General features: G+C 41.1%; 1 protein-coding gene and 1 non-coding gene across 5 annotated transcripts in view; one reads left to right on the top strand and one right to left on the bottom strand.

Moving 5' to 3' along the window:
- Nucleotides 1-10,624, top strand: part of LOC117486579 (tensin-2-like) — a 30,323-nt gene extending 19,699 nt beyond the window's left edge. For 2 of the 4 annotated variants that reach the window (XM_034135089.1, XM_034135092.1), the window contains 19 exons: nt 61-125; nt 761-844; nt 941-1,053; nt 1,200-1,260; nt 1,511-1,586; nt 2,060-2,189; nt 3,025-3,090; nt 3,182-3,298; nt 3,767-5,158; nt 5,527-5,677; nt 5,769-6,631; nt 6,820-6,951; nt 7,507-7,599; nt 7,800-7,877; nt 8,051-8,143; nt 8,289-8,457; nt 8,608-8,676; nt 8,977-9,006; nt 9,193-10,624. In XM_034135089.1, coding sequence (XP_033990980.1) covers nt 61-125; nt 761-844; nt 941-1,053; nt 1,200-1,260; nt 1,511-1,586; nt 2,060-2,189; nt 3,025-3,090; nt 3,182-3,298; nt 3,767-5,158; nt 5,527-5,677; nt 5,769-6,631; nt 6,820-6,951; nt 7,507-7,599; nt 7,800-7,877; nt 8,051-8,143; nt 8,289-8,457; nt 8,608-8,676; nt 8,977-9,006; nt 9,193-9,337 — 3,927 coding nt within the window. In that variant the 3' untranslated portion in view covers nt 9,338-10,624. The remainder of the gene's footprint in view (nt 1-60; nt 126-760; nt 845-940; nt 1,054-1,199; nt 1,261-1,510; nt 1,587-2,059; nt 2,190-3,024; nt 3,091-3,181; nt 3,299-3,766; nt 5,159-5,526; nt 5,678-5,768; nt 6,632-6,819; nt 6,952-7,506; nt 7,600-7,799; nt 7,878-8,050; nt 8,144-8,288; nt 8,458-8,607; nt 8,677-8,976; nt 9,007-9,192) is intronic. The other 2 variants (XM_034135090.1, XM_034135091.1) reach the window with 2 other exon arrangements.
- A 410-nt stretch (nt 10,625-11,034) lies between these two features.
- Nucleotides 11,035-11,106, bottom strand: trnaq-uug. The gene has a single exon. It is a non-coding gene; the product is annotated as a tRNA-Gln (tRNA).
- Between the last annotated feature and the right edge of the window lie 1,259 nt (nt 11,107-12,365).

Below are 12,365 nucleotides of genomic sequence, written 5' to 3'. Positions count from 1 at the left end.
GAAAAATGTAAAACTGTGGCGAAAGATATTTCATCGTCACTTTGATTTGTGTTCTGACAGGGAAACAAAGGGAAGACCGGGGTCATCGTGGCAGCCTACATGCACTACAGCAAGATATCAGCGGGGTAAGCTGCATCATTACACATCTAACAAGGCACTTGTTATACCAGCTTGTGTACAATTTAATTATATGTTTTTAATTTACACCTGCCATTAAACAATCAAGGACAAATGTGATACCTGCCTCTAAAATTGCCAACATACCTTACCTTATTAATATATCTTGTGCTGTGATCAAGTCAAACATACAACTACATGTCTTTATTCATAGTTACATTTTGTTGTCATCGAGGCCAACACTCTTTTGATCATCTACAGTCATAGTTTAGTTAATTTAATCACTGCAGGGAAGCAACTCATTATTTGTGATAGTCTGTATAATGTCTGGAGCCTAAATCGACATACTTAAATAGCTAGTTTTGTCCAAAAAAACTGTCCAAAACTGTAAACAATTACTTATTATTAACAATAGATTTTTGTATTGATCAATTGCTTCATCATGTTAGCTGAGATATATCTCCTTTGTATTTTCACATCTTAATTGTTGTTGGCAAGATCTGATCAGAGGAAAAATAAATGTCCAGGACTATTTTGAATAGATTAAACTGATTGCAAAGTTACCAACATCAGCCTAGATTTACTCTAATCTTCACCTCACTACAACTATAATCTGTACTAAAGTATTAATATCCCTCCACAGAGCGGACCAGGCTCTCACCACTCTAGCAATGAGGAAGTTTTGTGAGGACAAAGTCTCCTCTTCCCTCCAGCCCTCTCAGAACAGGTGAGACATTTCTTAGAGTTTCCTCCTCTGCCACATATCACTTGGTGCAGCTGTCATTTGCCTCAGTGACTGCATTTCCTCACCTCTCTCCTTCAGGTACATCTTCTACTTCGGCGGTTTGCTGTCAGGCACCATCAAAATGAACAGCAGTCCTCTGTTCCTCCAACAGATCCTCATTCCATCCCTACCAAACTTTCAGACGGGAGGAGGTCAGTTTTATAGAAACTGATGTTGTATTAAATCATAGCTTTGAAAAGTCAACAGAAAGTGTTTTACATTGTTCGAGCGAAACACATATGAAACGTTTTCTGCAAACTTAACAGTTTTTCTCCTCATCTTCTTTCTGTATCTGCAGGTTTCTATCCATTCCTGAAAATCTACCAATCTCTACAGCTCGTCTACACTTCAGGCGTCTAGTAAGTACATGTCCACTTTGTTTTCAGCTCACCTCCCCTGAGGCAGAGTCTTTTCCTTCTGCTGTCCAACTGACACATGTTGTCTATACAGGCGGCTGTCTGTGTTTAGGTGTAGGCTGCTCTGTGCTTACGTTGAGGTTAATGTGTTTACCACTGTTTAACCCAGCAGACACATGTTTTGACTGGTTAAATGTGTGTTTTGAGCTGCTGTGGCCGTTGTTTTACTCTGTGTATGTGTGTGTGTATTAAGTGATCCCCAGAGCTCCAGGGCAAGGAAGCTGTGTGTGACTATGGAGCCAGCTCTTTTATTAAAGGGGGATATTATGGTGAGAATGAGACTTTCATTTGAATACTACCAACACATTGGACTTCACTTAAATCCTTCAATTGTTTATACAAAAAATAAACTAAATCTTTCCTGACTGTGATGTAACTTTTCCTTTCAAAAATTCCTGATTAGATTCCCAATAGATTTTTGTTATTATAATACATTTAAATCCTCTGCAGACCGTAAAAATGCATGCTAAATTGTTTTCTTATGTTGTCGTGCATGTCTTTGCGAGGGTAAAAACCTTCAGAGCCCTTAGCACTCTAGGGAGACATCCAAGCACTTTATTTGTCTCGGACGGTAATCAATTGACACGGCAGCAACACGCACCAAAGACATATGATCCGGCTTAAAAGAACACTTTCATGAAGCAAATAAAAAATGTATTTATTAATTGTATCTACATATATCCAAGTCCATGTCAAATAGCCTATGTTTGAGCATCGGTGTCTTACCTCCATCTTTCTGCAGGTGAAGTGCTACCACAGGCGGAGTCGAGCAGCAGAGAGGGAGGTGGTGTTCAGGGTCCAGTTCCACACCTGCACTGTCCACGGAGCCCAGCTGTGGTTTGGCAAGACTGAACTGGACCTGGCCTGCATTGGTAAAAAAAGCATATTTTGTTTTATTTATGTTACAGTCAAAACACTAAAGTCTTCCACTGTTTTCCTATGTTCCTTTTGTGTCCCGTAAAAGTACCAGTGAGAGGGTCTGCTCTTATTATGCTCCTAAACTGTGGAACTCACTACCTCGCTCAGTATTTCTTACAGGATATTTAAGATTGATGCTTTAATCTGACTTGTAAAATGGTGTAATAATACAGCCTTTGTTTTAAAGCAATGATGTGTTTTTGTTTTTTATATATCCTTGGCGTTTTCATTTAAGTGAAGCAATTTCTGCTGCGTGTTTCTATGAAATCGCCTTGTATTAAAATGTGCTTACTAAATAAACTTACGTGCCTTGAGAAGTGCTTAGACTACTGCTTTACTACACTAAAATGGACATATCAGTATATATTGAATATACATTCAATAGATTGCTGATCAAATGGAAAACTCCTGTATATGTCTATTGCTTCCTTGAAATGGTTCACACGGCTGTATAATTCAAGAGCCACTTATTATAGAGCCGCAGTCCATTGTGGGGATGTGTGTATTCTGAGACAAATATCAAATGACAGTCTCAGTTGAGATGAAGGGGAAATGCTTGTCCATGGCTCAGTAAGCAGCAGTCTCATGGCAGTTGCCCTTAGTGCTACATGCTGACGTATGCATGCAATGTACAGATAGCATTACACGCACTCATGCATGAAGCTAAAAAGAAGCAAGTCTCTTTATTTATTACCTTTGGTGTTTCCACTTCACAGAAAGCACTTTCTTGTTTTTATCAGCCACCATCTGGATATTTTAGGCATTGCCTTTATGTTCTTCTTTCTGTAGATGACAGGTTCCCTCCAGATGCTACAGTCGAGTTTATCTTCTCCAACGGGCCTGAAAAAATGAAAGGTAATTATTTTCAACTGTCTGTGTGTCACTGCCTCTGTTTCTATTTTTGTATATTATCATAAACTTTGTATCAAAATGTCCGGTTTCCAAGGTCGAGAATACCGCAAGAATGACGCCTCCATCAAAGTGGACATCAACACGTTGGACCCTGTGGTGAGATGGGATTCTTATGAGAACTTCAACCTGCACCACCAAGACAGCATTGAAAGTAAGAAACATGCGCACACACAAGTTTAAAGGTGGGGTAGGTAAGTTTGAGAAACCGGCTCGAGATACACTTTTTGTTATATTCCATGGAATGCTCTTAACATCCCGATAGCAATGAATATCTTAAGTGCTTTGACAAAAAATCCATTAAAAAATGTCATCTGTGGAAGCCGTAGTACTGTAAAAAGCACGACCAATCATTTTAGCCGGCCTGGCTAAAATAACTGGATGGCCTACCTGCCTGTCAGCCTTCCATCTGTGCACAAACTTATCTCGTGCCCTCATTGGTCATGTGCGCGTTCGTGTGTGTTGGAGGAGGGGCTCTGTAAGGAAGTGGCAGATTTTTTCCGGTTGTGTATTTTTTCTATTCTAGCGCACTCAAGCTGGTTTCTCCAAAATTACCTACCCCACCTTTAAGTGTATCCACGTTACAAGAATAAAACATTAATCTCTTCTTGTTTTTTTACAGATATTCCTCATACGAGGGGTCCTCTGGACGGCAGTCTGTACGCCCAGGTGAGGAAACGTCGTGGGCCGGGCTTGACGGCCTCAACAGCGTCACCCAACGGATGCCTCACCAGCAGCCCAACAGTTCAGCCTCCAACTCCCAGCCACACCCAGCCTCTCACCCACACCTCTGACTCCAGCCGCTCGTCAGTTCCCTCTGATCACCTGGAAGACGCATCTCCACCCATAATCCGCTCATCAAGAGAAAACCCAGACTGTCCCTTGAGGAGAGGAGACGGGGACGATGGCACAAAAGAGAAAAGAAAAGGGAAAGAGAAGGATAGAGAGACTGCGATTTTAGATGATGGAGACCCATCACATCTTGGAGGTTTGAGGCGAGAGATCTCGAGTTGTGGACGTTCGACTACAAAGTGTGGCGATGGCAGATGGGAGAGGGAACGGGAGCCATGCCATTCTGAAGGTCATTGTCACGGCCATTGCAACAGCGTTAAAAAGAACCCGAAAAGCCAAACTCTGCCGGCCTTACCAACCAAATCTGTGTCTCCACCTCCTCATTCAACTCATATGGAACTCTGCCATCGTCATAGTGGGCATCCTTTACCAGAGTTACCATGGGAACGTCCAACCCCACCCCCTCCCCTGCCCTGTCTGCACAGGCCTTGCTACCCTTATACGAGCCCTGAACACACCCACCCACACAGCCACACCCTCCCAGCCTTAAACAGACTTTGCACTGGGGAGGAGTGTCACCTGCTCCATTATTCCGGCCACAACCCCTCCTCTCATCACTCCCATCCATCACTTCCCTCCAGCCCTTATAGGGAAATGTTCTTTGGCTCTCCAACGTCGTCCTCTGGTTGCGCTTGTCGGGACTGCTCCAACAGACGAGAGCACCAATCAGTTAGAGCGTTCCACCCTTTGCACCCCGACCAATCAGAAAACCCACACTGGTCCCAAGGAGTACAACGAACAAGGGAGGCGCCTCCGCTATGGGAAAGTGAAAATCCATGGGAGGTGGCGAGAGAGGCAGAGTTCTGGCAGTGCAAACCAGCCATGCCCGCATTTCGCGTCTGCCACTCCACCTTGGATCAGAATCCAAACCCGGATCATAGATATGTCATTGGACCTCATCAAGGCTACCCCAGCCCCCAGTCTCTGATGGATGTGCGGGATGGAGCCAGCAGTGGGTATCACACTCCTCCACAGCCCCGCCACTCCTGTCCATGCTCTCCTTATCAGTCGTCTCCAGCCGAGAGCCATGAGAGCCGGGGTTACGTCTCAGGGTACCACTCTGGATCAGCCTCACCTCTGCCTACCAGTAGCCCCTCTCCTGGGAGGGGCAGGCTGCCCGAGACCCCCTCTAGAGACCAGCAGCACGCTGAGCAACCCAAAGGTGACTTGATAGGGGTAACGAGATGGGTAACGATAATGGGTACGAGCTCAAGGTAAAAGATTCCTAAATGTAGGCGCAGGTGACAAAAATGATATATTTAGCTTAAAACAGGTAAAAAAAGAGCACTTTAAAGTGAGTGACTATATAGCAGCCTGTGTGTTTGATTAGTCATGTTGCAGGATTTATATTAAAGGGTCAATTCTGGTACTGAGTTTGCGGGTGCTGGTGGGTGCTGCAAATAAGACCCAATCAGGACTCTGGGTTGATATATACAATGGGGATTTTTACTTTAAATGTTTAAAATATTATTTATTTTTTTATTTCTTGTTATACCATCGTCTGATCTTTTTGTATCTTACTTCTTGAAGTGGAACAGGCAAAGGCTAACGTGGAAGATGAAATATCCCAGGGTTCAGAGGGTAAATCAGACTCTAATGGACAATCGAGCACTCCTGGACTGGACTCTGATAATGACTACACAATCATTGGTAGCAGCAGCCCCACACACACAGAGGACAGGTGGGAGAAACTTTTCTTTTGAAAATAAAATGACATTAATCCTGATTTCTAGATAATGAACTTGTTTCACTATACTTTGTCTTTCTCTTAGTGTAACTGCCGATAGCCCTCCTCAAAGCCAGGAAGCCTCGACACATCTGGAGTCCAGCACAACTACCAGCATCACACCAGTAACAAGTGAAACACAAACCCAAAGTTCTAACATATCCATAAACTCCACACAAGCCTCAAGTGAGCAGAGTTTGAGCTCTGATGGTAAACTTGTCGTCGCCCAGATCACAGGAAGTGCAGACGGATCTAACTTAACATCAAAGACTTCAAATTACGCTACCGTCCACATCACTCCAGTGCAAGTCCAACTAAATGGCTCCGCCCTTCCTAGTGATACCCCCTCTGAGGGCAGCAGAGGCGTATCCATGAACCTTTCTACCAGCCTCAGCTCCAGCCCTTCCAACACTTCCCCTAACTCTCCTATTGGTTCCCCAGACCTTTATTGTTCCCCACAGCGCTCTTCACCATCTACAGACGCAGTAGGACAGAGGCTGACTCCAGAGAGAGACGGCTCAACAGACACCAAACCCCCATCACCCGTGCCCGACGGATACCAAACACCCACCTTTCCCATAGCGCCATATTACTACCCATTACTAAACGTCCCTCATGTACCATACACTGGGTACACTGCAGTCACCATCCCCGCCATCCAGCCCCCGCTACCCGAGAAGAAGCGGCTTTCTGCCCCACAAGGACCCCTTAACGGACACAACTCTCTACTCCGGATGACCTCAGCTCCTGCCCCCGCGCACCACGTTACCTTCTCCCCCTCTGTGGGAGAGCAGAGACGGGGGTCTTCACAACACAGCTGCAGGGAGGAGGCCGAAATAAAGGTCAATGCTAAGTTTGTTCAGGACAGCTCCAAGTACTGGTACAAGCCAGGCATCTCCAGAGACCAAGGTTAGGATGATGCTATGTTCGAAATCATCATTACCAAACAATGTTATCCTATTTGACCATCAATGATAGTCATTCAATTAAATACCTCATACTAGAAGCAGCACGGGACATGAAACCCATTTGTTGTCTTTTTGCATCTGTTATTTAACACTTTACACCCAAACTTTAATGTGTCTTCTCTACTGTAGCCATAGCTGTGTTGAAGGACAAGGGACCAGGAACCTTCCTCATCAGAGACAGTAACTCCTTCCAGGGGGCGTACGGCCTGGCCCTCAAAGTGGCCACCCCTCCTCCTAACGCCAACATCACTGGCTGCAAAGGTATGATCCTAGGTCTTGCTCACTGTCACACTGCAAAGCCTCACATTTGACACTTGAATACAAAAGACTGATTCATGTTATAAGCATCAATTGTGCTTTTCCTACTATGGCAAGTCAAGATAACTGCTGTCCAAAAGAGAAAGTTAAATGAATACTATACTATGCTATTAAAGTCAATAGAATGTATTTCGAAATGTAACCTTCACAATCAGAAATCATCACATATTCATCAAATACAAAAATAAGATAACATTTACTCTAAAGAAATATTCTATAAAACAGCATTATATTTCAGTCTAGCCCCAGATCTGAATAAAACAGACACCTGACACCATATATATAAGTATATAAGTTGATGCCAGTATGGTATACTTGAATATATGATTAATAACCATTTTTATCAAGCACTAATTATCATTCCTGTATCTTTTTTTTTCCCACTGATGTGATGTTGTGACATTATGGCTTTGCTATGTCTATAAGCATCAGAATCTTGATATCGTATGTTCTGCAGCATGACAGTCTGCCTACTTTTCCTCCTCTCCTCTCTCCCAGGGGACCCTCTGGAACAGCTGGTGAGACACTTCCTCATCGAGACGGGGCCACGGGGAGTCAAGATCAAGGGCTGTCAGAACGAGTCCTACTTCGGTCAGTTATGTGGGAGACACCTGCCGCAATGCTTTTCACATATTTAGTTTTGTGCGAGATACTGAAACGGATCGTTTTTAAGCTGTAAACCTAAAGGCGTTTGTTGTTATTTACTTTCTTGTTGTCTTCCTTTTAATGCCTTCTTATCTGTAATAATTATAATCTGTGTCACCTATTTTCTCTCTCTGTTTTTGATTCAGGAAGTTTATCTGCCCTGGTGTACCAGCACTCAATAACTCCCATCTCTCTGCCCTGTGCCCTACGCATCCCAGAAAAAGGTAAACTCAGAATTATAACATTTAGATGTCATGATCTTCATCCAGAAAACTAAATATCAATTGTTTTCATATAAGAAATATGTAATATCAGAGTACAATTGAAGGTTTTAAAGATTAAAACAGCTATGTACTGGACTCTCAATAATCTATAAGGCATTGTTTTGTAAATACAGGCTTTGATGTTTCAGATCTGGTGGGGGAGCTTCAGGAGATGCAGAGCGCAACAAACACCAGCACAGCGGCTGACCTCCTCAAACAAGGAGCAGGTAGTACATGTTGTGTTTTTGGTGAATCCGTTTAACTTCCTTAAGAGGATAACATGCAGCAACATAGTTGCAGTTTTCACGTTTGACCAGCAGAGACTGCTCAAGCCTCATACGTTCATATTTTCCCTTCTTTCTCATACACAAGCTTGCAACGTGCTGTACCTGAACTCTGTGGAAACCGAGTCGTTGACAGGCCCCGAGGCCATCTCAAAGGCTACCAAGTGTACTTTGGCCCTGAATCCACGTCCAGTGGCAACAGTGGTCCACTTCAAAGTGTCTGCTCAGGGCATCACTCTGACCGACAGCAAAAGAAGGTATATCTTATACACAACAATTTACTTATTAGCAGCATTGATGACATTTTCAATTCAATCGATGTAACAGGTACATTTGATTTGTATACCTCAGATTGGATACTTAAAGCTGATTGCAAATACAAATTAATATGGTTTGTATGTACACAGATTATTTTTCAGGAGACATTACCCGATCAACAGTGTGACTTTCAGCAGTATCAACCCCCAAGACCAGAGGTGAGTCACTGAGATTTTGGAGAAACAGGCCTTGACAGTATGATTTAATGAACGTGCTCGTATACTTTGGCTGATTATCTAAAAAAGGCAGTTTTTTTGCTGCTGCTGGACAAATACTCCCTGTATTGACTTATATTTTATAAATATAAGTGTTCTGTTATTTGTCTGATGTTTCACTTTGAGAGGACTTGAATGAAGTGCACTGCCTACTCTATAGTCTTTTTAAACAGTCTCAATGTCTGATATTCATGTTTTCCTACGTTTTGTCTCTGTGTCTCTATTTGTGTGCCCGTGCTTCAGGTGGACTAATTCTGATAGCACGTCAAGCAAGTAAGTGCTTGCTTCACTGTGTTTCTCTTGGCAAAACATATTACTCACTGGTACAATGTGCTTTTTGCATGGCAGCTAATCACAACCAGATGTGTTTTTTTGCCCTTTTCAAACAATATTGGGTTTCTTTAAGTTATTATTAGCTCCTCCATCTTTTAACATGTAATGCCTTCATTTTTGGTGCAGGATGTTTGGCTTTGTGGCGAGGCGGACCGGCAGCGCCACAGAGAACGTGTGTCACCTGTTTGCAGAGATGGACCCAGAGCAGCCAGCAATGGCCATTGTCAACTTTATCAACAAAGTCATGCTGGGACCTCAGCTACGCAGATGAGAGAGCAGGCGACATTGAACATTTTGGACCATTGGGGATTTTGGGGGATGAGATTTTTAATGAAGTGTGTTTGTGACTACTTTGGTGGCACAACTGTACTCTGACTGTTTTAAAAACCGAATCCAGTTCTGACAGATCAACACTCTGTAAGGTAAAGTATTGTTTTATACGTCAGGTTACAGAGCAACATCTTCAATAGGATTAGTGAACAAACCAAAAATTGAGCTTACTTTGTTTACTTTTGCCAAATGTTTATTTTTATTTTGCTGTGAATAAATCAATTTTATTTCTATCCATCTGTTTCAAATAGTTCACATAATGTACAAAACATTCACAAGCTGCATAAGGGACAATCCATGTATTACACTGTTATTTGTGTTAAAGTTTCTTTACATTATACTTATAGCTAAAGGAAACATGTTTTTTTAAATGTATGAGTCATGTTTATAAGTATAAAGTGGCACTATTGCAATGTGTGTCCTTATGCAATGTATACAAAAAAGAGTAAAGGAAGTAATTGAATATATTGTGTATTCATTATCTGAGGAGACATTTAAAGTCAATTTACACACATATTTGTCACAATCAACATTGGGTTCTTGATGCAACTATAATATTAAAAAGAGTATTTTGTCCACAGATGTAGACATGTATAATGCTTAACCTCCTTCCTACAATTTAAAACACAGACAGATGTCTAAACAACATGTGTATGGCTTAAAACTACATAAGAAAGTAAATGGGGGGTCAGCCTTAAATCAGTTTTTAAATGAAGGAATGTAATTTAAAGGTGGTGCACCGGATTATTGAAATATTATTTCTAGAGCTAGAAATAAAATATAGCCTTACTTTGTAGTTAGAGTAAAGGGACAGTCTCATATGAGATAATATAAAATATCTGCAGTGTTGTGGACGTCATTTTAAAAAGAACAGGTACCAGAAAACTCCTTCCATATCACATATTAGTCACAGCCGTATTTAAATAACCTTAACCCAAGGCAAGACATAATAAGTATGTTATGTCTTACAGGGGAGTTTCACTTTAAGCCAAAGACTTCATTTTTGTGTAAAGACATTTTGAAATTCAGTTTTTTTATCAATAAATTTTGTTGTTTGGTACTTGTGTGTTTTCTATAAACTGATGCGGTATTATGATGACTCCAGCACAGTTATTATTTTTTAATAATGGATTTTTATGTAAAAGAAGTAATATATTTTAAGCCTCTGAGAAGAATGGTGTATGTCATATTTCACAGGACATTTTAAGTAATAAAAATCCTTCAAATACAGTGTGTATGCTTCATCATTTATAAGCTGCATATGATGTCCATTATATTATAAGATGTTTTACTTGTTTGCATACCAAATAGGCCGACATGTCAAATCTGTGCATATTTAAAAAATGTATACTAAAATATACAACATCAATGTAAAGAATGTTAATGCCGTAAACGGGATTTATGCTTGTGTTTCGAGGAATAGTGTTATTAGCAATATATTTGACAGTATTGCATTTTAGAAAAAATAAAATAAAAAATGGTTGTTCGAATAGTTGTTGTTACTAGGAAAGTGCGGTAAGTTTGGTTCAAGTTTTTTTCACCACGTATTCTCAGTGTCTACATTTACCAACCACCTTTAAACCGCACAAATCAAAAGCAGCATTAACAACATTTGACAGTAACTCGATGAAAAGGGTGAGGTCCCACCGAGATTTGAACTCGGATCGCTGGATTCAAAGTCCAGAGTGCTAACCATTACACCATGGGACCAGCCACGCCATTATCCCATATAGAATTTGCGTTATATTTGTGTATATTTTGTTCACTGGAACACTAATATACGTTTCTCGAACAGTACGCTATCGATGCGGTTCAACTCTTAATCAGAGTGCCAGATACACCGTAGTCTAGTATTGCTCATTAGCTAACGAAAGCTCACCAAGCTAACTGGTAAGCTAGCGAAACTCGCTGTGTGATGAGAGACAGGAGCAACGGAGTGTGAATTAGACGTAGCTTGTAGCTTGTAGCTTTTAAATAACATGCGCATCTATCTAACGCTGCAGACAGTCGACCACGTTATTTTCTAACCGAGCCCTAATGTTGTGTGTTATCAAATAATGTACTATAGATGTTAAGGTCACGTCAAATACTTTCAATATCGTCTGCTAGCTAGCTACTCCTTATCCGATTTCGGCTCCTCAAAATAAAAGCCCTGTTTTCAAAATAAAATATTGTATTATTTAATTGCCAAAAGGTGTCTTATCAGAGAGAGCATCTTTGGTCAAACAATCTGTTGTCGTTATTTTTCGCTCAATTTCGTGTTTTTGGCAGATTATTCATTTTGGAGGTTTTACTGATTGCATTGATACATATAAGTAACGCTTTTGTTCATTCCTTTTTTTTTAAGTAAGGAAACGATAGGTCATTTTAGGAAAAGAAAATGAGAAAGTCAACAAACACTGCTTAAGTGTTTTAGTGGAACTATAGCCAGCCCAAGTTTGAAATATGGTTTGTGCTGCTGTGAATGGGAATGTTAGTTGCACAATATATGATATACAGGCAAAATACAGCGAATATTATTAGGTTTAAGCATTAGTTAAACCAATCTTATACAGGCCCATCTGTTTTGCAGGTTTTCAATCCAATTCAAGTCTCATCAGTTGGCAGATATGGTGAGTATAGGAAAACCACTTGTGTAATGGTGTAATATCATTTCATGTTTAGGCTTATTGTTTTGTCTTGCACATAGCAGGTGGTTGCATAGCAGCACATTTTGTTGGCAGGTAAATTTCCTCTGTGCCATTTTGGAAAAATTGAAACAATTAGACTTATAATGTGTGATAGTACAATATTAAAATGGGTGGCTATTTTGTTCCTCAACCTCCCAGAAGAGGGAACCAGAGGTACTTAAATAGACCTTGTGTAGTCAGATCTCCATATTACAGCTCCCAGCGAGCCTCTGGAGAAAAACACTAACCACAGTATAAGGTTTAAGATGCTTCTATCTGTGAATGAATGATCAAAGCCAA

The sequence above is a fragment of the Trematomus bernacchii genome, unplaced genomic scaffold, assembly GCF_902827165.1.
Source record: "Trematomus bernacchii unplaced genomic scaffold, fTreBer1.1, whole genome shotgun sequence".
NCBI classification, from domain to species: Eukaryota; Metazoa; Chordata; class Actinopteri; order Perciformes; family Nototheniidae; genus Trematomus; species Trematomus bernacchii.
The sequence above is the reverse complement of the archived record's forward strand: the minus strand, read 5'-3'. Positions and strand labels throughout refer to the sequence as shown.